The sequence below is a fragment of the Hippichthys cyanospilos genome, chromosome 11 (assembly GCF_059441005.1).
Source record: "Hippichthys cyanospilos isolate Australia breed blue-spotted pipefish chromosome 11, RoL_Hcya_1.0, whole genome shotgun sequence".
Classification (NCBI taxonomy): Eukaryota; Metazoa; Chordata; class Actinopteri; order Syngnathiformes; family Syngnathidae; genus Hippichthys; species Hippichthys cyanospilos.
The window spans coordinates 7,298,346-7,324,267 of NC_142379.1; the positions used below are offsets into that span (position 1 = coordinate 7,298,346).

The 25,922-nt window shown below is 37.3% G+C and overlaps 3 protein-coding genes across 6 annotated transcripts in view; 1 reads left to right on the top strand and 2 right to left on the bottom strand.

Annotated features, from left to right (window-relative positions):
* ecel1 (endothelin converting enzyme-like 1) overlaps positions 1 to 6,672 on the top strand; it is a 37,720-nt gene extending 31,048 nt beyond the window's left edge. The window contains exons 13-18 of the mRNA XM_088428528.1: positions 912 to 979; positions 1,171 to 1,295; positions 1,910 to 1,975; positions 4,171 to 4,266; positions 4,597 to 4,673; positions 4,774 to 6,672. Coding sequence (XP_088284654.1) covers positions 912 to 979; positions 1,171 to 1,295; positions 1,910 to 1,975; positions 4,171 to 4,266; positions 4,597 to 4,673; positions 4,774 to 4,873 — 532 coding nt within the window. The 3' untranslated portion in view covers positions 4,874 to 6,672. The remainder of the gene's footprint in view (positions 1 to 911; positions 980 to 1,170; positions 1,296 to 1,909; positions 1,976 to 4,170; positions 4,267 to 4,596; positions 4,674 to 4,773) is intronic.
* A 1,020-nt stretch (positions 6,673 to 7,692) lies between these two features.
* Positions 7,693 to 13,885, bottom strand: tekt1 (tektin 1). Its single transcript, XM_088427231.1, has 8 exons — positions 13,822 to 13,885; positions 12,876 to 13,064; positions 12,645 to 12,810; positions 11,575 to 11,697; positions 11,356 to 11,502; positions 10,293 to 10,518; positions 9,852 to 10,048; positions 7,693 to 9,770 (listed from the first exon to the last, which is right to left on the bottom strand). Exons 2-8 carry the CDS (start codon positions 13,039 to 13,041, stop codon positions 9,611 to 9,613), a joined length of 1,185 nt encoding a protein of 394 aa, XP_088283357.1. The 5' UTR covers positions 13,042 to 13,064; positions 13,822 to 13,885; the 3' UTR covers positions 7,693 to 9,610.
* A 118-nt stretch (positions 13,886 to 14,003) lies between these two features.
* On the bottom strand, positions 14,004 to 25,434 carry inpp5ka (inositol polyphosphate-5-phosphatase Ka). Of its 4 annotated transcripts, XM_088427227.1 has the most exons (14): positions 25,335 to 25,434; positions 24,887 to 24,986; positions 22,423 to 22,527; positions 22,166 to 22,274; positions 21,967 to 22,083; positions 20,548 to 20,723; positions 19,419 to 19,530; positions 19,211 to 19,320; positions 19,070 to 19,096; positions 17,188 to 17,416; positions 16,644 to 16,781; positions 16,480 to 16,563; positions 16,318 to 16,422; positions 14,004 to 15,261 (listed from the first exon to the last, which is right to left on the bottom strand). In XM_088427227.1, the coding sequence occupies exons 2-14, from the start codon at positions 24,946 to 24,948 to the stop codon at positions 15,166 to 15,168; spliced, it is 1,470 nt and encodes a 489-aa protein (XP_088283353.1). In that variant the 5' UTR covers positions 24,949 to 24,986; positions 25,335 to 25,434; the 3' UTR covers positions 14,004 to 15,165. The 4 variants fall into 4 exon arrangements, with proteins under 4 accessions (XP_088283353.1, XP_088283354.1, XP_088283355.1 ...); XM_088427228.1 differs by lacking the exon at positions 19,070 to 19,096; XM_088427229.1 differs by lacking the exon at positions 16,318 to 16,422.
* Positions 25,435 to 25,922: the final 488 nt, after the last annotated feature.

Consider the following 25,922-nt stretch of genomic DNA (forward strand, 5'->3'; position numbering starts at 1 on the left):
GCGGGTGTGTGTGTGTGTCCTTGGTTTTCGCTATTTGGTGGGGACCAAATTCCGGGTTTTACTGTCTTTGCGGGGACCTCTTGTACTTGTAGGGACCATTTTGGTGGACCTCTTTTTAAGGGTCAAGACTTGCTTTTAGAGGATAATCTGATTTTGGCCGAGGTTAGGGTTACGGTTAGGGTTAGGCAAACTGTTGTGATTTTTAAGGTTCGTGTTAGGGGCTAGGAAATCCATTATGTCAACGGGATGCCCCCGCGAGGATAGAAAAAAAAACGTTTGCGTGTGTGTGAAAGGTGAGGCGTGAGGTGTTGAATTTTTCTAGAGGAGTGACATTTCATCTTACATTCTCTGGTGCACTTTGTAAAATAGATAACAAACTGTTAAGCCCTATATTGCAAAGAAAAGTGTGTGTTTGTCCAGTCCATTAGCGGGTGTACCTGCATGAGTGAGCTCAGTGCGCATTCCCATTAAAAGGCAGACAGGCGCATGCTATATAGTTTGGCATGACTGGAAAACTCCCCATTTCCAGAAATACTGTTGAATCAATGAATTTCTACACAGTGTTATAATAGCTAAAATAACTGTAGAACTAGACAGTTGTGATTTTTGGAGAAATTGTGTGTGATGGCTGAATTTTTTAATGAGAAAAAAAATTGAAACTCTGAATGATTTTGAAGAAATGATATTGACAAGTGTATTGTGCTGTCAGAGATGGAAAAAACAGAGAAATCCATTGTATTTAATTGGTCTAATTACTCCCTTTCAGAGCTCACCTAAAATCTCCAGTGAAAACCCCTCAACAATCAGAGATTTTTTTTTTTTAATTTAGATGTATTATTCTAACAGATCAGAATGATTTACAACAGCAAAGAGTGGCCGTTTGTGTGAGAATTTTTCTCTACTCCTGCCAGGTCTTTGAACTATGGAGGAATAGGAGCAATCATTGGCCATGAACTCACTCATGGCTATGATGACTGGGGTAAGAATACTTTTCTTCGCATGCATTGTTGGAAAATCTACAGGTAGCGGTGATGTAAAAATATCTTTATCGCATACAGTCAAGCCTGACCTTAAGAATACAGAAATAAACACTTTGAGTCCCTGAATCGTGTCGCTCGTATACTGTATATCATTTTTGCATTCTTTTACAACATTGGTCCCCATACGTAGGGGGACAGTACGATCGCCATGGCAACCTCCAACAGTGGTGGACTGAGGACAGCTACAGAAAGTTTCAGAAGAAGGCTGAATGTATTGTTAAGCTCTACGATAATTTCACCGTTTACAATCAGAGGGTGAGTTGATTATTTTGTTTGTGGCTTAAATAATAAAAAGTAATTGGTTGAAAAATAGTACTCGAGGAATACATTCTCATCCTAAAGGGAAATGTATTCGATAATTCGAATGATCGATTAAATATTCTTGAGAATAATCCATTAAAAAAAATAATCGATTATGAAAGCCCTAAAAAAAGACAGAATGTTTTATTTTTAAGATTCTTCAAATTAGGCACAAGCTTAATGACGTGGATGATATTTTTTGTTTTACTTGGAATTACCTGGCGTGACTTTCAGTTCACAGTTATGCATTTTTATTTCATTCATTTTATTTATTTTTTACTTTACTTTGAGCCTTTTTAGCAAAAAAAAGACAAATAATAACAGCGGTAATTGTCTTTTTTTTGTCTTCAAGGGTGGCACCCTAGCACCCTCTTTTGACTAGCTACCTGCTACACCACACCTGATGTACAACGATCATTTACTAATCCATATGTGAATGAGTAGTTTACTTGCCTTTATTCCGACTTTCTGTCCTGGACATAATTAAGAACAAAACACCTTATTGCAGTCCATTTTGAATCCTACTGTAAGACTTTAGAATAAAATATGAATTTGTTTTCTCTATCTAGGTTAACGGTCGCTTGACACTGGGAGAGAACATAGCAGACATGGGTGGACTCAAGCTGTCATACTATGTGAGTACTGTTACAGTATAATACAGTGGTATCTAAACCAGGTCCTTGAGGGCCACCACTACCTGAAGCGGTCACATGGTGCAGGCGGCTAGCGAGGCTTCAACCATCGTAATTTCCGGTTCTTGCTCGTATGAGGCACGCCTCGATACGCGTTTCGTGGACACGCCCCTTCCATTACTGGAAACAAACGTCGGAGCCTCAGTATATTTCATTCCATCACTAAAAAAGTAGCTTTAATTGATTGGAAACATAGATGAACGTGATACCTTTACCAACATCATTGTTTGTTACTGTTAGCTTTTAGCCCTGTTGTGTGTGCCTGTTTTTTTGTTTTTGTTTTGTTTTTAGCATTTTGGGCAACGTTATGCGATCTAACAGTACTATCATCACGATGGACTGGTTGATCGTGACTGATGAATTGAGCTCCCCTGATTTAGAGCCTGTCAGAAGATGGTCAAAGAATGTTTGACGGTTTACTTTAGAATCCCCATTGAGAGGTTTACAAGCATCTTACTTTCCATTCAATGTCCAATAAGCTTCCTCGCTGTGTTTTGCAGAATTCTTGTCTTCGGTGCAGCCATAGGACATTTAATTATTTGGCTACTCATGCTTTACTGTCACTGTGTTTTATCTCAACCAGAGTTTGGCAGTTTAGCTATTAGCGACTGCAGAGAAGAGTTGGATGCAAGGGTATGAGCTCATAAACGTTGGCAGCACTTTGAGTGCAAAAGGTAGAAAAGAGCCAAAAAGTGAAAGAACATTTACCATTTATTTGAACCTCTGATAATAATCATTCCACACCAAGTTGCAAGCAAAGTTCAAAAGGTGAAGAACCAGTGATCGAAATATTGCTGGAAGCACGACCATGTTATACTGCAACTCTAATAGGCAAGCGTTTAATATGGCCACTTGGTGATGAAATGCTGCTTCCACTAATGATAATGGAATGAAATCTGTATGGGCACTTTCCTTAAGTGTTTATGGTGTTGGGAATATGGCTAAATTAGGCAGTGGTGGCTTTGCGCAAGGTAATTGAATGTTTTTTAGCGCACAAATTAGCGTTAAAACACACTTAGCTTCCATTAGGCAGCACACTTACTTGATTGCTCTATGAAAAAGTGCAAGGGGCTGTTTGTGATTGGTATTGTGCTCATGCATCTATAGTACACGGTGAACTGTCGTATTAGTGAGGTGAAAGATGTTCATTGTCTTTTAAATAAGCGGATTTGTTTGTTTTGCCGCACTCTGGCTTCGCTTCCAATAGTAGAAACTAAAAGCTAAATGGCAAACAAAGGAGCCAAACGCAGCCAGCCAATTAGCTGTCGGTAAGTAAAGTCGGCTTCACCATTAGCTCATCAGTATGTGGGGGCGGGACGGGAGCTTGCTTCCTGCATCAGACGGAAAGCGGATAAAAATGGCTTGCGCAAGGTGATATCATCATATAACAGGCCCTTGTACCGCCCATGCAAGAGTACAAACACACCCACCTTATCCAAGGAGACGCTCAAGTGTTTTACTTTCCGTTTTAGTTCGAATTTGGGGAGGAGATATTTTGCACCAAGTCAGCCAAGTAAATGGCAACCTTTCATTTATTAGTGACAAAATCATACTGTAGAAATTATTCAAGTGGCAAAAATGTGTGCTTGGGAGCACACGGCCAGATAATCAACCTTGTAGTACATAATTCACCAAGTGGTGGAAATGTTAGCATTAGTAGTGGTATCCTAAGGGGACCGATTTGATAGGACACTCCACTCAAAAACGCCTGTTTTTGGCTCCTTCATTCATTCTGCCTCTGAATCCCTACACTGATGGCTACAACATTAGCTTTTTTGTGGTTATTTGTATCGAGGCCGATTGGCTTTTGAACGACATCATGAAGGGGGGCACATACACACGCTGAGAGGTGTGGCTTCAGTAAACAAGACCTTTCACTTGCTGACTAGAAATGTTAGTCCTGAAATTTCATATTTAATAAGAAATTCGATTTCTAATGTTCCAAATGTAATTTATATGCATATATTTACCTCTGGAAAGTTTAATGCACCCTTTAAGATCTTAAAGACATGGATGGGGGGGTGTGGAGCAAAATTAGCTGGCAAGCGCCAAAACCGTATCAATTTGGAGTTCACTGTGCTGCTTATGAATTTAACCATCTGATTTTTCATAAACCCTATCATACTCACTCTTTGCAGGCATATCTAAAATGGGTGAGAGAACATGGCCCTGAGAGGCCCCTACCAGGGCTCAAATATACACATGAGCAACTGTTCTTCATTGCTTTCGCACAGGTAACAAAGATTTTTAATTTCAAATGTTTTAATAATTTCAATAATAATTTCAAAATTTTCAAATTTCAAATTTAAATGTCAGTGTGTATATTAACTCATTCGATGCCAGGGACGTATTTTCACGTTTTCTTTAAGAGGCCAAACATTCAAGTATTGATTTAAAATTGAAGTATTTGTAAATGAATGTCCTCAGTGTGCTTAACTATCGATTTAATACTTAAGATCTGGGATATAATGTCTGGACTCGTAACAAAACGTGAACTTACGTCCCTGGCATTGAATGAGTTAATAGTTACGGAAAATCTCATTATTCTCTTTTCATTATTTCAGAACTGGTGTATGAAAAGAAGATCTCAGTCAATCTACTTGCAGTTACTCACAGATAAACATGCACCCGAACATTACAGGTAAATTGAACGCACTTAATACACATTCGATTTTACATTAGTACACATTGGTCCATATTTTATCCCAATGCACTAATATATGTTTTTTCTCACCTTTCAGGGTGATTGGCAGCGTTTCCCAGTTCAATGAGTTTTCCCGCGTTTTTCATTGTCCAAAGGGCACTCCCATGAACCCTGTTGAAAAATGTTCTGTTTGGTGACCTCAATGGAAATAGACTTGATTTAAAGACATGTATCCAACTCTAATTTATCAGCCGTATTCATCCTGCCCGAGGATAAAAGCTCATCTTTTCTCATTCATCAGTGTTAACATATTGACTTTGTGAAACAGTCATTAGCAGCTAAAAAAAACTGTTGTCTACTTACCAAGCTACCGTAATCAACCATGCATATGTGACATACCATTGACTATATATGTCTATTTTTATATTTTAAATTTGTTTTCAAATCATCTATTTTTGTATAACAAATATATGAGGTCCATTATGTGTTTCATACAGTACATGAGATGGTTTGTTTTTTACTCAGTCGTTTATCTCTGATAGCATATCACAAGTGGTAGAGAGGTGACATCGGTGCAGACCGGAGCAAGTTTCTTCTCACCTGCAACGACAGCATTGTTTTTGCATCGTTAAAAATGTTGCCTCTCAGTCCGGTAGTTTTGTGCTCATGTTGGCTCTTGTGGTTTAAAGCGCAAAGCTCACCGCCATGACTGCTGTATCGTTTGCCTGCATTGTTCTCTTGTAAAACTATTTGTACCTTTTTAAGCGCCGTCACGTGTTTTTTGTAAAAGGTGGATTGGTCATAGAGGTTTTTTCTCAGGAAATGTAGCGCCAAAACTCAGTACTGGTACCTCTGGTACTGGTATCTCATCACCACATGAAGGAGCTGGAGATTGTAAACTAAAGCATAAAAAAAATCCTCAATGGACTTTTAAGTTGGACTAAGTACATACGCTCATGACCCAGTAATCAAGAGAGATGCAGTACATTTGACAAATAAGAGGTGGGCACTTGGTCAGCACTGACTGTCCGTCAGTCCATCACCAACGGACAACGAGTGACAGGAAAGCTAAGAAAAAACTGTGGATTTCTTTACCAAATTCAACATCAGCAATACTTGGTTTTACTTGTAGTGTATGTGACAGATCAAATTTCAACAAATGTTAATGAAACTGTCTCCTATAGTTGTAGGGCAGGCAGTTATAAATGAGAACTGATGTCCATTATTTGAATATCATGTGAAGCATGATACTGACATCCAGTTGACACGATTGGTAATTGCACTCTCGCCTCCTGCATCTCTACATTCCCTCAGATGTGGAATAAGAAACATGGCTTTGGTTTCGTGTTACACTTATATTCCTGTGTCGTGTTTCAATTGCAGTGTAACTGTAGAACCACAGACATGGTGTTAACTTTAAGTGTAAGAACAAAAACAGAAAAAGTAGTATGAGTGCAGACAGAAGTAAACCTGACCAATGACGGACCAGAAAAGGAAAAAAAAAATGTCAAATATAGCCCTCTAGTGGTGGTGGAAGTTTGGAAAAAAATACAGCAGATTACAATTTTGTCTGGCTTGAAAAAGGACGGACCAATGATGCCGGAAAGGGGGCTGGTCTTTGACAAATGACGAATGTTGGACCAGCAGAAAAATGTAAGTTGCCCACCTCGCAAATAACAAAATACAACAATGTGGTGTAAAACAAATCAGTACTCTAAAGCAACTTTCTGGTGGAGATTACATCATTTGTACTGTGTTATTTTGAAGAAAATGCTTTTGTATACCAAATGTGAGTCGGGTGTTATTGTTGTGAACTTGGTTTTGATGAAAAGAGCATGTTCCTTCCCTTTTGACACATAACATCCCAAAACTCAAACAGACATCCTGTACATGGATCACTCATGTATCGTACAGCTGCTAGGTCACAAGTGATTGCTATTGCTTACTTTCGATGGTTGCTGTTCAGTGTTTGAATAAATTCAAACAAAACCCTGTGTCATGTGTGTGTGGCTTTGGGTCATTACCAGTGTGTTATCAGTGTGTGCTCACAGGCTTGTTTCTCTACCAATGACCCAACTCAATCTCTACAACCGCACAACTGATCGGAGACCTCGCTGTCAAAATGCAACTGGACTAACTTTGTGATTCTTCTCGTAAATAAATATTTAAATCAACCAAAATGCCATGATGAGATTTTACTGAATGATCTTGGTTGTAGTAGTAGTATTAGTAGCACAAGTAGCCATAATTCCAGTTTCAAAACCAAATTCCAAAATCAGCCTAAAATGTACTATGATATTAGTTTTCAGGTGAACTTATTGTCATGTCGTGTTTTGTATCAACAAAAAAAAAAAAATTCAAACAACACTGAACAGTTAGACATTATATAGACATTTCAGTGCTGGAATTGTACAACAGCGGCCTCTGTTGGTGAAAACATCAACCAGAGTGTTTTGGGGATTCGAGACGAACTCGTTTAGATTTTTCAAATAATGTTCTGCTTCCACGTAAAACGATTTAAAACATGTTGATACTGCAAGATGAGGCAACATAAAACCATTTTCGGCCTCCCTATTTACAACAGTGCTGTTTCCATATAGGCAATGCCTACTGATTTTACTATCATTCTTTTTTGTTTGTTTGTCTTATTTGCTATGTATTTGGCTATGGGGCACAGATGACGCCAGGGAAAACGCTTTGTTTTTGTCATGTGTGTACACTTGGTTACTTTTCGTCTGTTTTAGACTAAGATGTAACTCGTTTAAACGCTGCAAAAACGCTGTAAAAAGAATTAACAAAAGAAAAAAGCAATAAAAAGCACCTTTCAACAACTCTTAATGTTAAAAACGAAAGAGGCTTGGGTATACTAAGTTTTTAAAGATAATATTTATAAATTTTTTGCTCTGGCGAGGGCTTGGCTTAATATAATCGAGAAGCACTGCAGTAATGCGAATCACGACATCTTAGGAATCTTTGTCATCCATTTATGAGGGTTGAAGTAAATGATCAACTTCCATGAGGTTCAAAAAACTACAATTTATTGTCCATATAAATATAACAAACACGTATTTTGTAATATGCAACATGATCTTCAACCATTAATTTTCTAATCATAGCATAATGATTACATCGTTATTAAATGATTATGAGTATAAAAATATACAATATTGCGGTCACAGTTTCTATGTGTTTCAATGTGCTGCATCAAACACTTTCGAGGTCTGTTATGTTGTTTTTCAAAAGCGATATTGTGTGGCGCTGAGAAAAAGTTGAAAGCATCACTTTTCACTTTCACATCTATTGTTGCAGTTTCTTTCATGAAACAATTATTCGTCTGGCCAGTTGTAAACAATTTGACAATGGGTATTTTTAGATGGATATGCATCAACAAAACTTTGGAGCCCTTTTAAAAAATATAGGCACCATCTTGACGGGTGGACATTTTCATTATCTGCTTGAAATTGCACTGCAAAATATTTTAAAATCACCTAAACGCATACTTGACATTTTTTAGGTTTGATTGATTTGCCAATTTACTATAACCACCTTTAATAATAAAAGTAATGCGAAAGAAGCAGAAAAGTCAAATCAGGATGCCGAGAAAACATGGGAGGAAGAGGACTCTTCATCACCACAAGCCCATCGGAATATCAACCAAAAGAAGCCTGAAGTAATGGCTAAGGATGGGCCGAGACACAATTGCTTTTGGGAGCATTTGAGCGCTGCTAGCTAAAAGCTGATTTATGATAGACGCTGTGATAAATGCTCGACAGCATTTTACTGTAAAACGTCAGTGAAATTAACTCATTCGATCTCAAAGACCTCATTCAATGTCAGGAATTAGTTTGTATTGTTTTTATTTGTTTCAAGTGTTTAGCTAAAGGGATGTCTTAAGAATGGCTGGTGCTAAATGATTAAAGTACCAAAGTAATCAATTACTTTACACATTAAACCTGTGCTTCTCGATTACTTTACACATTAAACCTGTGCTTCTCAATCATATTTTGCCAAACCAAGAAAAAATATTTAGCGCCGCTGCCCTCACATGATGCGCTGACTATCTATAAAAAATTGGATAAGTATTCTAAACCTGTATTCTTTTTAACATTAACAAAAGAAAAATATAAATAAACTTTCAACAACTGTTATTTTTTAACAGTGTTTATACGGATTACAGCTTAGTCCAAAACAGAAAAAAAGAACAAAGTGCATATAGAAAGTCTTATTTTATTGCACTTATATTTCACATGACAAAAACAAAGCCTTTTCCTTGGGGTCATCCGTGCACCCCCCCTCCCCCCGCATCACCTTGTGCCCCAGGGGGCCCGTCCCACTATTTGAGAGACATTGCATCAAACTAATCACTTCTTATTTTAGGTACTTTGTATTTGATTCCATTAGTACCATAATGGCTAAATTGATTACCTAAGTACTTTCTATCTAAAGTAATTGATTACTTTAGTACTTTATAAAGTAATTGATTATTTTAGCACTTCAATACCTAAAGATACAATAATTACTTAATTCTCAATCCACCAGCCATGTTTAGACTGTCCTTTATCCAAACACTGCAAAAAATATGTATTTAGGACCTGGAATTAAATTTCTGAACTCATAAATGCCAAAAACAACTTTCAGGGTTGAATGAGTTCCGTTTTGAGGTCCGTTTTGAGCACTCTGAATTCGTAATTGTACATAATTTCAGAACTTCTAGAGTAACAGTCTGTGAATCAAGTTAGTGATTGCCGCGACGCGCTTCCAGGTTGTCATCTACGCATCGAAATTAACGCATAAACCTAGAACTCTTGCATGATTTTTAATGTGACTGCTTTTGATTTATATTTAAAATCTGTTTTGGGGGGGCTCAAGAGAGAGAGTTGTAAACATACAAACCACATTTGTAAACTAAACTACGGTGATTGAAATCAAGCATCTCAGAAGCTGTGTATAACAATAGGCTTCCTCAGTTGATCGCAGATGACCTCGTCAACATAGAGGAGCCTGGCTTTGATCTCAATGTTATATTCCAGCTCCCGCTGGCAGCGGACCAACGACCTCTGCTCCTCTTCTGATTGCTCCACTGTTTCATGCAACCTGACAAAGGAGGGAACGCGGAAGGTTTTGTCAGGAACATTAAGGGCCCGCATGTGATGAAGACATCCCGCCTGGACATACTTGGTGATTTGATTGGTAAGATGGCCGACTTCCGCCAGGAGCTGGGTCTGCGCAAGGTCATGGCATTGCTCTTTCGGGGGCCTCTGCTGACGCAAATCCAGCCGAGCCTGAGCCAAACTCAGGAAATGCTCATTCTCCGTGACGGCCACCAGGAGATCTTCTCGGTTTCTCTGCTGGCTGGCATACTCTGACAAAATCTAGCACCCAGCCATGTGACAGTCAAAACCATGTGCACAATCACCAAAAAAATAAAATCTTTATCCTGTAGGCCAGTGGTTCTCAAATGGGGGTATTCGTACCCCTGGGGATACTTGAAGGAACTTCAAGGATTACTTGAGATTTTAAATAAAACAAACATGCAAAAATCACAGACACGTGTATCACCACGCTACTTTAACCGCCTTAATAAATAGTTCAATTTGTTTCTAACTTAAAACAAACCTTGGTGAGTTGATCCTCCATCTTGCTTTTGACAGTCTTGAGCCGTTTGACATTGAACTGGAAGGCCGCTGATGTCGCCAGGAACTGCTTTTGCATATCAGCTGCAGTCTGTGCCAGTAAAGACTCCACAAGGGCCCTCAGGGACACAGAGTTTTTCCTCTGCTGCTCTGCTTTTGCGATATTGAAGTCAGAATGGTTCACCCACTGTGTAGGTGTCACAGATACACTGAAAAAGGATGAAATATTATTTCAACTCTGCCAAGGATATGTGTGTACAAACATATATATTAGAGGAGCAATGATATTGTTAAAAAAATGTTGTAGAACATGACAGTAAAAAATTAAAAAGACCAGTGTTGTGTATTGCGTGGTGAAGCATTTGAGAAGTGAAATACCGCCCTCTGCTGTCAATTTCGGCTAAGTCCAAAATATAGCCAGACTGTCTTCTTAAAGGGACAATGTGTAAGATTTAGACCGGTGCTGCATGTGCCCATGTAATCATTTAATGATAACGAGACCTACAATTTTATTCAAAACATACTGTTGGTTGTTAAGAACACATTTATTTGCAATTTTTACAAATTTATAATCATTTAATTTATTCCTTTTTAATGAAAAACGGCTGAAATCTTACAGTGTCCATTTAAGGGCACTCTAGTGCATGCATGGAGTGACACACACATATTTAGATTTTAAAAAAGTAGAAAAAAGTTGCGAGTCACATATGAATATAATTCATGATTAATACTAGGATAATGATTAATAGTAGGAAGAACATAAAGTACCATTCAAAAGTTTGGAAACACCAAAAAATTTGCCTCACTCACTACACGTTCAAGACATTCAAGCTGTTAAACTCTAAAAATATGCTGTGAGGTGGAAGTTACGCAGGCGCTAAAGTGTCATCAACATCATAATGCTGACTGAGAAAATACCAAGCTGCTGTCTGGAAAAAAAAAATATGCCTTTTTTACGACATAGTAATACCTTCTGTATGTCGTAAAAAATGTGCATTTTGTGTGTGCGTGTATATATGCGTGGAAAAAAAAGCATGGCCATTCACCTGGAGGAAACCGTCTTGCCGTTTAACGTTTGCTGTGTGTTGGTGAGGCAATGTGGAGTCATTGAGGCGCAGGAGGCATCTAAGTTCTGCGCTTCATATTTCCCATCAAGATCCTGTTCAAGTAGGAATTTGGCCGATTGGCTCAGTCTGGAATAAAGCGGGGTGATTTCACGAATTGAAATGAAGTGATGGCATGTTACGCTGGAAGTGCACCCTTACCGTATTTGCTCAGTGATCTGCCTCAAGACTCGCTGCATGAGGGCCATCACTCCCTTGGCGAGGTCAGCCTCCCTGAGGAGCTCCATCGATACTTCGTCATGCACGTTCTCAGGGGGTTTCTTTCTGCACTCCACCGTTTAAACAGAGGTCTTAATACCATTCTATATTGCCTTCATTTCTGACATGTAACATAATTCTTTAACAGTGACAAACTGGTTATCGCCACACTATATTATTATTATTATTTTTGTTTTCGCTGCAAATGCATTGGGAATATCACTGCTGAATTGTTATGTGAGGGAGTGTTCACTCAAGAATGGTCATCAGAAGTTTTCTTGAAAAAAAAATACCTTTACCATATGCAATAAAATAGGAATTTTCATCATTTTTCTTAGTTTTAGGCACTTTGTTGCACTTAATTATTTTTTTTTTCTGTTTTAGACTATGCTGTAACCTGTATAAACGCTCTAAAAAGTAATTGACAGTTTGTTTCCTTTCGTTTGTTAATGTTAAAAGGGTCCAGGTTTAGGTATACATATTTTATAGATAATAATCTTATAGTATATATAGTATATATATAGTATATATAGTCTATATAGTCAGCGCATCCGGTGGGGGGGGGGGGGGGGGGGGGTGAAAGGTTTTCTCTTTCCTAGAGGGTCCTGGCAAAATATTGAGATGCACTATGTTAGTATTAAGCTAACAGACTATCATTGGATAAAAATACGTGGTTTGGTTGAACATTTTGACGCGTAAATTAAACACACAAAGACGATTCTCATAAAGTTGGGGCAATGTAAACAAAATGCAGAAAAGAATCATTTGCATATCATATTAAATTAAGTACAGTAAGAAGAGATATTTAGTTCAAACAGATTACTTTTTTTCCCCCTTGCAAATATGCTCTCATTTTGAATTTGTTGCATACGTTTCCCTAAAACTTGAAAGGAGTCAACCAAAGGAAAAAAAAATGGGTTGAGGAATGCCTGATAAAAACAAAACAAAAATAACAATCGAAAGTTCGTTTTCTCTGCTCTTTAAATGTGACATGCAGCTTTCATTGGACTCACCTCTCATCAATACAGCGAAGAGTGACTTTGAGAGGCGCCTTGCAAGACTCTATGGCTTTCATCACTCTGTTCTCCAGTGAAACAAGCTGATCAGTCTCCAAAACATTCTCCTCCAACTTCTGCTCCAACTCCTTCTTCACAAACTTAATATCTCGAACACGATGATCTGCGCAGAAGCAAGTTAGGCCTCGTAAACGAATCCGTGAGGTCCTTTCGTACCGCGCTGCTTACCCAGCCTCTCGGTGTCATCGTCCTCCAGGCGCTTGCAAGATTTGCTGCAATCTTCAATCAATCTCGTGCATTCTCCTCGAAAGAGCTTGGAGTGGTTCCGTATGACATTTATACTCTCGAGAGTTGATCCGCCGCTCAGCTGGATACTCTTTCCCCGAGTAGACATTATTCAGCAAACGTTGTAGGGCACTAACCACGACAAAAAAAAGTGTGCCAGACTTGTGTGGTGAATTGCCTTCGTGTGATGACAGATATCATAGTTAAATTCTGAATGGAAACCAGGGGACATCAGCATCTGCAGCATTAGCCAATGAGTAAGCAGCATGGCGTTATAATTATTGTACAATTAAGATTAAGTCGTTAACCAGAAGCACGTGACAGTTGTCCGCTCCAAATTAAAAAAAACAAAAAGGTAACCGAGAGTCTTAATAAAAAAACTGTATTTATTTGAGTCACATACAATATACTGTATTTTATGTAAAATGGTCGATTGAAAACGTAATATGATTAATCGATAACTTCATCTTATTCAATGACTTGGGAAAGGTATACAGAACTGAAATTTAATTCAATGCGTTTGAACAGTGAAATGCTAGAGAACTTTAAGCAACTAATCGTAGTTCTGACGTGATTATACGAGTTGATGTCAGGGGTTGAGCTCGTGGACGTGTTTGCACATATGCTGGAAAGAAACCGTGGAGTAAGTAGCGTTTCTTCTGAAACTATTGAACAAGAACAACGACTTAAATTAAACGTCAACGGCGATTCGACTTTAAACGCTTCGTGGCTGGTCTAATCTTGCCTGACATTCGAGTTTACTTGAACGCAGCACTTGCTATCGATTGAAAAGCAAACTTTCTCATTTTTTTGGTCTATCATTAAGACGAACTGCAAGATTAACAAGCAATAATGTATAATACGCAACATAAACTCGTTTTTACCATACCTTATCACCTCGTTGCTGCAGGGAAACAATTTAAATGCTTATTGCAGAAGCGACCGAAATACAGGGTTGCTATGGCAACAGTTAACAAACAGCCAAGGAGGCCCCCAACCATTTGTAATGCGACTCTTGATGATTTAACAAAAAAAAAGGTTACTTGTTAGTCAAAAAGATAACACAAAACATAATATTATCACTTTTAATATTTGCATTTTCAAAGCTAGTGATGTTTTGTTCCTCCTTGTACATCACAATACATTACTTAATGTAGTTTAAAAAATGCTGTAAATCAAATGTTTTGCTGCCGGGGTTCCAGCAAGACTTAAACAACTTTAATGTGCAGAAGAAACTAGATTAAAACTATGTAAAATATCTCATTTGCAAAATAAATCGGGGGAGGGGGGCAGCGAGGGACATTTTGTTAAAATAGTGAGAGAATAAGCACACTTTAAAAAGCAGTTTCTGGAAAAAAAAAGTTTGCATTTTTGAGCAAACTAAATGTTATACTTCAGAAACAAAAAAAAAAAATCACTGTGCATGAAATGTATATTGCCTATAACTCAACATGCTATGCCAACTTTAAAAAGTCACTTTAGCTGAGCATTTTTGTACATACTGTAAAAAAAAAAATCATTTTTCAAGTCCAACAGGAATATGTGAGGTTAATTAAAGGAAACAACTAACTCTTCCAGCAGCAGCACATTCACAGCAATGCGGTTCAACATGAACCCTTTTTAAACAATTTCCATGATAAAAAAACAGTGAGCAAGGGTGTTTATCCAATTTACAGATTACAGCAGTCAGAGCATTCTATATACAGTACAGTACACAATGAATTCCTATTAATACTGAATGATATACAAACTATAAATATGCAGTTGAATGAATGTGCAATCATTAATAAAATAATCTGCGGTCATATCAAAAACTATCATTCTTTACACCTAAGCACTAATTAGCATGTATGCTCATAGATGATCTTAAGTACCGACCTGTTTTTACTGTGGAAGCAAAGAAAATGTGCACAAGCGCGCCAGTTTTACCCTCGAGGTAAGTGACTCATTGAACTTAGCGGACTACCTTAAAACAATCTGTTTAATTTATCATCTGATGTATTCTTTTGCACCTTTCATGACCTAAACACAGTATTACATCAAGGCATTGCATCATCAGTAATTAATGATGCAATCCAACACACAGTAGACACAGTTTACCAATTGCTGCTGCTGGATATGGTAGTATCAGAGAGGGAGTAGTGGCGCATTGTAACACTGTGAGAAAGAAACATTTGAACGGGTTTTTAAAAGCTTTGTTTGGTTTTGTTAAACCAGACCAAAATGTGATATTTCAGTTCGGAATGTTCTCAGCGGCTACAATTTGATCCAGACTGTTGATTTTCTCATGCAGTAAACCCTCCTCGATGATCACCTTAGACTCATGGACCTGCAAGACAGAGGCACCTCTTAAATGTTGTACCTGCCGCACACCTCGCGAAGCTGCCAAAAAACGTGACTTTAACTGCATGATGGCACACGATTTCTAGTCAGCAATTGATGCAGTAAAACACACATGCAACGGAAAAACTGCGACCCCTGGTGTTCTTTTTGGGAAACAGTCAACAGTAAAACTGCATAGAACAATAGCTGTGCGTTAGGTCAAGTTAAATTAATTGATATATGTAGGCTTTAGTCACCACAAGGTCTCAAAGCTTCACAAATTAAAAAAAAAAAAGATTTCAAAAGAGATCTCGATATGTAAATTTTTGTGACAATTTTTGAGTTATTTTTCCCATTGGTGGGGAAAAGATGAACATTTTAAAGTTGGGATGGCTTAAATTGGTTTAAAAAAATGTAAAAATTACAGCAGAAAGGAATAAAATGTTTATCTTTGTTTTTTTCTGGGTATTTTAATAAGAAAAATGTTGGGGTTTTGGCAGTTGTGAGTTTTCGGTATCAGTAATGATATTCTTAACAGTTTAGAATTTTAAATGAAAAAAAATGTTGAAAATAAAAGGGAAAGAAAATCAGAATTTTGAAAAAAAAAAAGTGTATTTTTTCCCAAATGAAAAATCAGATATTTTGGTAAAAAAGTTTTTATTGGTAGCAATAAGATGCACGTAAAAGGTGAAATGACTTGACGAGGTCTATTAAGTGAAAACGGAAAGAAAAATGAAAAAAGTGGGAATTTTTGGCATCAGTAAGAATTTGAAGTTAAAATTGTGAGAATTGGTCAAAAGACGTAGATATTAAAAGAGGCAAACAAAAATTCATTTTAATTTTAGATTTTTTTGTGGGTATTTTAGTCGAGAAAATGCTGAATTTTTGTTAAGTGGGAATTTTGGGCATTGGTAGGAATACGCTGGGGATGGAAAAGCTTAAATGGTTTAGAAACTGTAAAAATAAACATGCTTGGAAAACGGATATATAGCAGAGGCAGAATGTAAAGCTATCAATGCATTAAAGCGAGGCGAACGATGCAAACAAGTTTCACGACGCTCACCTTGAACGGTTGACTGATTCCAATAAGGCACTGCAGCGTATTACAATAGTAACCCAGCAAACACTCGCCCCCTTGCACAGGGATCTCCTCTTTACTCACATAAACCTAAAAAAACAGATACCATATTTGTCTCGCAATTTTCCCAATCCGCTATTTTACTACCTTAACGGCGTCTTCATCGACGGAAACTTCGTCATCTTTGACCCATGTGTATGTGATGTAATCTGTCGCGCTAGTAAATCCAACCTGGATTTCATGGACAAAATCAAGAATACTTTGAATTAGTAGATGAAGCGAGGAGAGGACAATTTGTTTGTACAGCTGACCTTATACAGTCCAATCCAGTCCCATGTACTGGAAGGGAACGGCCGCAGCGGGCTGTAAAGCAGCGTGGCGTCAATGTCCGCGCTCCATTCACCTTCGGCCTGCAGGTGCACCAGCGGAGTTGTGTACATTTTCTTCAGCTAAAGAAATAAAGTAAACAGAAGTTTAAATTATGAATATGTAACATTTCTAGTGAGATCAACTAAAGGATAAAATCATAAAAAGACTGCAAAATCACCTCAATTTTGACTGGTTTGCGCCAGCTGATCATTGTGATTTGTGACCCAATGTGCCGTTATTCGGAATTCTTGTGCACACTAGTCGTGCACGCATTTATAGTACGAGTAAACGATAGTACAAAGCCTGGTTGAGAATACAGTACGAATACTACCACCAAGAGACACAAATAATTAGTCTCCAGTATTACATAATATGAGGGGATCAAATAGAGATGTAAAAAGTGCTTGGAAGGATTGATTGACACTGTAGTGGAAGTTTTACTATACTCATGTATGTCTTTCATATATAGGAAAATACTCTTGTCACCTTGAGTGTAAAGATCCCAGTGACAGGTTTGTGGTCACTGATACTGTACTCCATGTTGCTGGTGTATAAGTCCTGTCTGATTTCCAAAGGGTATTGTTCAGCTTCTGGCGGCTTGACATCATTTTCATCCGGTTTATCACCGTCTTTGTCTTGCTTGTCACTGTGCGGGGCTTCGCGTCTGAGGCGCCACAGAATTCTATCCGTCCAGGCGGGTTTGCGCTTCTTACTGCTGATTAGCGGGTATGAGAGAGAACAGAGAGTATGGCCTTTTAATTCAAATATTTCACATTAGAATTGAGCATTTTTGCTTTCGCTGTGCTCTTACGCTCTTGCGCTCTTACAATGTTGACTTAGTAAACACATATTAGAGCAATGAGGATAAATGATGGACAAAAAGCATTGCGGCTCATTCACACCTCACTTATACGCTCTATAAACAGTTGGGTCAAAAAAATAACCCTTTATGGGTCAAAAACACAACCCAGATTTGAGTCAATTTGACACAACTTTCTGGATTGTTTTATACAAAAGAAACGAAATTTCCAGGTTGGCTTTCACAAACTGACCAATGGGCACAATCTCTTCAAAACTACCATAAATTTCGGATGGTACGCCGCTATTTTTTCTCACGCTTTATCTGTTTTGTTTTTTGTTTTTTTGTTTTTTTACTAGCCACCAGAGGGCAATGTTTCGATAAACAAGGGAGCCAGAAGAAGACTCAATGAAGCACAGTGGACCCCCGCCAAACGAAATTAATCCGTTCCGGACTTGGAATCGTAAGACGAAATTGTCGTATGACGGACAATATAAACCTATGGCTTATTTGTTGGCAGCATTATCGGAATACGTTAGCTAGCTAGTTGGATAAAAACGCATTATCACAATCTGTATCATATACTAACCCAGTATTTTCAAGTTTTACGAAAAGTTTGACTTTTAACTCATTCAATCCCCAGTATGTATTTTAACCTTTTTTTTTTAACAAATACATTCAATCCCAGGTAATTAAACTATATTTTTTTGTTTCGTGTTTGGCTAAAGGAGGATCTAAAAATGGCGGCTGAATTAAGAAATTAAGTACTAATAAAGTAATTTTATGTACATGTGTAATAAAGTGGTCAAATACTTTTATAGGTAGGTGATATTGATTAGTGTATAAACTATATGATTAGGTACCAAAGTGTCTAGTATTTTTTTTAATTTAGTACTTACCTAAAGTACCTAGTAAGGTATCTAATCTAAAATAATTGATTATTTCAAAACTTAATAACCTAAAGTAAATGATTACTTTAGTATTTAATTCCCAAGAGTTGTCCATTACCTTGGAAATTACTTCTCTAATTTAGGTTATTAGAAGCTATGTTTTGGTGAAATACTTGAAAATGTTTTATGTTCATAATGTAATAGCTTACTTTAGCTTTTAAATATTTGAGCAATTGGTGACTTTAGTCCCTCAAATAATTCATCCTTATTTAATACCAGCCATTTTTAGACCCCTTCAGGCAAAAAAAATATATAAATAAATGCCTAACATCGACTTAAAATCTGGACTCTTTAAAAAACATAAAAACACGTCTTTGGGACTGAATGAGTTAAGGAGATTTAAATTTGTCATTTTTAAGAGTCTTTCTCCAACGACATGCAGACCCTTCTGCCAGAGCGGGTCACATTTAATGAAAACAATTAACGTTTTAGATTTTACACATCTTTCTGTAAAAACCTAAGTTATCCTAACTTGAATGTTAGTTCTACTTGATTTTTAATTTGTTAGTTAGCGGTTAGAATAAATGTGTGTCTATTATCACGTTGTTAATCAAATAGAGTTTACAACCACAAAAAAAGTGCAGTTGGAGATACTTTTTTGTGGACGTAAAAATCTTACTTAAAGGCAAACCATGTCCTGTAGCGCCTGTGAAGGTAACAAGAAGAGCAGATCACATGTACAAACCATTATTGTAGGAGCACAAATACAAAAAAAAAAAAGGCGCTTTCAAAAGTGCGGCAATGAGTTATTTGAACTAACCTGCTGTCATATGTATTGGTGTTTTTGTCAAACTTGTACGTGGGCTGAAAGTCGAGGGCGCCTTCCTCAAACTCTTGCAGTAACTTCTCTTTTTGCTTCATCATGATCAGCTGAAAACATAACGGTACAAAACATTCCGTGACCGTCCCACGCTAAAGACAAGATTAAACCGTGACTAATATGATCCGCGTTTGTTAAATCTGCCAACCTGGTCTTTGCTCCACAACAAGCTGTAGTTTTGATCGCCGACGCACGTTCGGACAAAGTGCAATCCGTGGTCCTGAATTCGGAAGTTGAGATCTCCGATCCAGAAAACTAGCCTTGAAGAAAGAGACGAGAGGGGAATAATGTTGGTGTACATTTAAATTCAAAACTGTGAAACGTCCCCGCCGTCGCTTTTTTTTTTTTTTGCACCTTTTCAGCAGTAAAAAGATATTATTTTCCCTATAATCAACTCATTCATTCCCAAAGACGTATTTTCATGCTTTTTAAGACTCCAGACATTCAATTCCAGGTAGTTATCGATAATATTTGTTTTCATTTTTTTTCCAAGTGTAAGTTTCAAGGTTACAAAAATACTGGTGCTAAATTAGTTAATCTGAATTATTTTGTAAGCGCAACTGTTAAAAATACATTTTGCAAGTTGCTGTGACTGAAAATGACATCACATGTGCTGAAGGCTCAAGTAACAAACACAGCTCAGTTTGTGGAGGTCATGTGACCAATAGGTGAGCTGAGATTGGTCGTTACTCAAGCCTTGAGCACAACTGATGACATTTTCTGTCACACCAAGTTGCAAACTGTGTTTTTAACATGACGGCGAGTGGAAAAATGTGGTTTTAAAGGTATGAAAACCGGATTAGCTATCCAATTAAATTAGGTAAAGTATTAGTATTAAAGCCTTGAAAAAAGTGACCAGGGAGCTGAAATTTCACCCACCAGGAGTGTGCCATCCCTTGGCTGAAATACTGCGAGAATGATGTGGAGGAAAATGACTTTAAAATGGTGAAAGCATTGGCTAAATAAGACTGTCTCATTAAAAAAAAAAAAAAAAAGTATTTATAGTTACTAATTACATGAGTAAAGGTCTTTTGATTAATAGCTGAATGCCTTAATTAAGTATTACGTTACCAGAGATAGATGTCACACAGCTTTCAGACCAGGTGTCGTCAAGCATTACGAAACCGAGAAGTTGTGATTAATGCAAAGATCTACCGGTTTGGTACACTTCTGAAACCAGATGTTTCCTCAAAATATTTTCCATCATCATTACAAGGCTTGAAATAAGCCTTAAATAAATAAATAAATACTTTGGAAGTTCCGCGGTATGCACTCACCTGTGATCAAGTATTCTCTCGGCCTTTTCGCAGCTGAAGGTCTGCGTGTCCATAATGTACTCAAATTCGAGCACTCGCTCGGAGGCGTTTTTCATATGCGCGGCAAGGTGACAGTTGAGGAAACAGATCATGTGGCCGTAAAGAGACAGGCGGATGGAAACGCCACCTTTGTTACCCTAAGACACACGAAAGAAGAAATACTGTGTCACAAATGGACAAAGTTAAGTAATCAAAGTGTTGATGTAAATTGTGAGAAATGCTGTGTGTGCTTTTGGCCATTACAAAAAATACATAGTAAACCATAATTATCTATTGGAGGGTGGTGGGCGCTATGACAAAAAAAAAAAAAAAATCTTTAGCACCAACCATTTTGGATGATTTTATTTTGTATACATTGAAGTAATGAGCCCCCCAAAAAATATTTAAAAGTTTGATTTATTAAAAAAATAAATAAAGTGGAAAATATTTAGGCAGTGATAACATATATTTATTTTAAATCAGTTTAAATGTAAACTTAACAGCTTGTGCGCACAGTAACTGGCTTATGTCACAATTAACACAACCCCAAAGGCGTTGTAGAACTGCCGTTTGTATTTATCCATTTATTTGTTCATTTATTTTCAAGAGGATCACAAAATGGAAGGCACTAGATAAGTTAAGTAGTTACTAACTATTGGAAATATGGCTCGTAAACCGCTCGTGCAGCATTCTGGCTCTTTTGAGAAACATCAAATGTACGATTTAGCTAATGCTACAAATCTTCAATTCTTAGAACGATGAATTCATCGAATTACAATAAATGGTGCCTTGTAGGAGTTCCCAAGAGTGGAGCTTCCTAATGAAACTCATAAGCCGCGAAGTAAGACGAAAGGAGGAGCAAAGCAAGACAGCGGTGGCCACAAAAGGAAGCGTTGTCAATCTGTTACCTACATTTTTTTAGTTATAGATTGGAATTTCAAGTATAAACTCTTGATTCTTATCATGTTTGGTCAGCTACAAGCTTCATTCTAATTAGTCTACTAATATAACCGCGGCTCTCCGTGAAACTAAAGCCAAATGAATGGGAACGGGAAGGGACAACACTACAGTTAATTAAGACTGAATACAGTTAACCTTCACAGCACGTCACTCTGGAATTTAGCTTTTTTTTTTTTTTCATGAAAAAAAAATAAATAAAAAATCTGCGATGCACGATAAGTAGCAAGGAATCCCTGTAATTCTATTTATTCCCCAGCCCTAGTTACAACATTAGACATCAACAGTATACTGTAGCCTTGAATGTTTTGTAGTATATTAGTTCCAAACAGGTTATTTTAAGCATACCAGATTTAACTGTAACACTTCAAGATTAGGGCAAATTTCTGAATTGTGATTTTGGCATTTCATTTACAGACGCTCATGAAGTAAGTCCCAATTTACCCAATATCCAAAGATGCCAGTGCGAGTGTATGTGGCCTGGATGTCTCGAATGAAAGGAAGATGCTTGAGTTTGGAGAAGAGGAGTAGCAGTAGACCTTGCATTCTGATAGAGGACACCTGAAATGAATTTACACATAGAATAAATGTCTCATAACGAGCAAATGCTGTAGCACAGATTTCCATAGAAACGTGTGTGTACCTTCACATACTGCCTTGGTGCTAAAGCGGTCATAAGCCCGTAGCTCCAAGGGTCATCAAATACAACATCCGACATGAATCTCAGCGGCCCAGAGTACACCTCCTGCAGGCTTACGTCAACATTCATTTGAAATCATTTTATCCATCCTCAGAAGCACACGCAAGGAAATAGCTACAGCCCCACTAGTAAAATTCAGGACGTGAAACATAAAGAGAATTGTTAAGCAACGGAAGGATAACACGAGCAAAATAGCTTACCCAATGACGTAGAGGTCCACATCCTCCGGAGAATCAAAATGGAGAAGTGAACTAAAGTCATCTGGGGGATCAGCTGTGGCTACATTCCATGTTACTATATGGAGCCTGGGGACAAATTTGAAGGGGGAAAAAAATGACATCCTTAAAAGGAAGTCAATTTTACTGTGGCATTCAAAGAAATGCCTTCAGAGAACAAACTCATAAAATGAAGAGTTTTGCACAGTGATACTATCACATCCTCACATAGTTAATTCAGATCAGGGTTACTTTTATATACAAGACAATACATATACTGTATACATATGTCAAATCAATGTTCCTCTTTTAAGTAAGTAATTAAAAGTCGGTCATCTGTCCCAGTAACCTAAAAACATTTTACATAAAAACAGAGTAAATCAGAATGTACAAAAATAGATTGCTTTTCTGAATTATAATACTGGTAGTAGTAGTAATACTAATACATATTTGTGTTAATTTCATTTTATATTAAATTGTGAAAGTATGCAAGACTCTTCAATAATGCAATCAATTTGAACAGTTTCATATATGTTTAAAAATGTAACGATTTTGAAACTTGTCAATATGCTTGCTAACGAGGCAATGAAACCAGCAAAGCTAAAGCAGGATTTTGTTTTATAATGCTGTTTTTAACTAAATGATTGGCAGCAATCTGTTTGGGGAGAAATTGACTGGGTTTGGAATAAGGAGGTGTGCAATTTGCAATTTAATTTTCTCAACTTGAGTACAGCTGAAAAGTAACAAATATACTTGTGGTCAATTTGAATCCGTTGCTGAATAAAAAGTGCACGGCTTAAACGATTGTTTGTTGTTGTTTTGTTCCCGCAAACATTTGCAATGGGGTCCTTGGAAATTTTGCTTTCTAAAATGGGTCTCTTACTCCAAAATGTTTGTGAACCCGTTTTAGTTGATATTTCCCAAAGTAATCAATTACTTTAGTACTTCATCGCCAAACTAATCGATTACTTCAGTACTTTGACTTGAAAGCATATGTTTAGAAGTACCTGTAATTAAATGTCTGAAAAAACGTGAAAATACGTCTTTGGCAATGAACGGGTTATGAATGAATGACCATGTGCACGTCTTCTTGATACCATCTTGCGATCAGACATTCTATTATTCCTCCACATTCATTAGGTGTTGCCGCATCAAAGCGTAAGTAAGGTATTATGCACGGTTGCCACTTGATGGACAGATTTTCCATCCAAATGACAACGCGGCATCCACGAGATTATAACTGCAGGATTACTCATTAGTTGGGTGATAATATTGGTGTTGATGTGAGCAATGTCAGCTGTCTTCTTGGAAGAGTGCCACAGAAACAAGTAGTGAATGCAACCATTGTATTATGAAGCCAATTGCCACAAAAATCCAAATGTGGAGTGGAATTATTCTTGATTGTAAGGAAAAGGGCAAATCAGGAGTTTTCTAACATGTTTGTGCCTTTTGTAGAGTCAAATCAACAACAAAAGGAGGATTTAATTATAATGGCGCTATGTCTACAGCGCTCCATTGTTTGCCAACGCTCTTTAATCTCATTCATGAATCGTGCAGAATTAGAAGTGTTTATACATTGAATTCATTTTTAAAGTTCAAGTCCCCTTGTAAGCTGCTGATCTTTTCCCAGACAGGACAGCATGACTGCAATTTCTTCAAATCCGCTTTAGGTGAGATAAAGTCAGGCAACCTAATCTTGAATCGAGTTTGTAAACTTTTATCAAAATTGTGAGGTGATTATTATTACAATACAAGAAGTACAATATGAAAAGAGCCAGATCCACCGGCATGTGCAGCTGAACTTTGTCAAATAAACAACAAAACAATTTACTACAATTTTAAAAAAGTGACAAATAACAAGCTGTGATGCTCAAACAATGTTTTTGCCCTTCTCATGGAGCCCAAGAGGAAAAAAATGTTACATGAAATGCATTTTCACAAAAACAGACTTTGCGACATTAGTTTTTTGAGTTACTAGCGAAGATAAAAAAAAATTATTTAGGGACTTACACAAAAACATCCTCCTTAAAGTCCCGACTTTTATTTCACAGCAGCTAAAAAGGTTTGAATTGTAATCCAATTGAAAGATGAATGTGCCAAAACTTTAAACGTGTTATTCTCAAAACTAAGAATTTCAATTTGGCAAAATTCAAAATGCTGAATCTTTGAGCGTTTTTGAGCTCCCCCATATATTATCGATTATTTAGAAGAGATTTAAGCATGGGATTAAAATGATATCAATTTCTCAATTTTCATTTTCTGACATAAGCTTGATTTTGTGAAAAGGCACCACACAGTCTATGAATGAGTAACTTATTTTGCAGTCGATTTATTGTAAATAAATAGTTATATATTTTCTTTGGATTGTGTTTTTCTCTGTATCGTACACACCAAATGTTCACGTTGGCACCAGTGGGGAAATATTATTTCTGACACAAATCAAACTTACCTAAAATTGTCTCCAACATAGTCTCCCCTCTGCAGACCCCCATTCCGCTCCATCGAGGCCATATTCAAAAGTTACGTTTTGAAGCTGAGCAGCACGACAACTGTAAAAAACACACAGACATTCTTTGAATAGGTGCAGTGCATAACGAATTATGTAATAGATTATATATCATTCACGGAGAGCGAGATCATTGACCAATCCGATTGCAGTGAACTATCATTAGACATGTAAACAGAACGTTAAGAGCCATCCAGTTGATTATGAAATGAAAGGAAAACAGTAGCTTTATGTTGAGCAGAGCGAGCTAAAAGCTTCAATCTCTAATCGCATTTCAGTTCAGGATCAAAAGCAGTGACTGCAAGATTGGGAAAATATTTCAGATGTTAAACAATCGACGGGGGAAATATTAAAAAAATAAAAGCGTGCGAAGTCAATGTTTTTCTGATACCTGATTCGATGATGAGCCGCTTGTTTTCGTAGTGAGCCATCTAGTTCGCAGTTCGCACTTCGCATGTACAGTACTCGCCACTGGTCTCGATGGGACCGCCCCTATTTGCGGAAGAAGTGCTTTGTCGCCTTCAAAATAAAAGCTCACACAAGGCTGGAGCTTTAGACCTTTAGGGTTGGATATGCACAGCATTGACAGGGTGTGAGGGACCTGCTCGAGTATCCTCCAAATGCCCGGTTTGCCCATTGTCATTGGAGATTTTTATCTGACTTTAGAAATTCCAACAAAGCTATTTAACAGACGGTTTGCAGTTTGGCTGAGCCATGGCAACCTTTTTGGCCTAATGAAATGCTTTATTATTATTATTATTATTATTAATATTATTATTAATATTATTATTATTATTATTATTATTATTATTATTATTATTATTATTATTATTAATATTTTCCAATTCAATCATGGAGCAAATACTGATATTTTATTCTAGAAACATCATACATACATACGGATGTTGACACCCTCTGTTGACCGTGGATAAGAATTACATTCTGTTTTTAGTGGAAGCTTTTGAGTCGACTCCAAGTT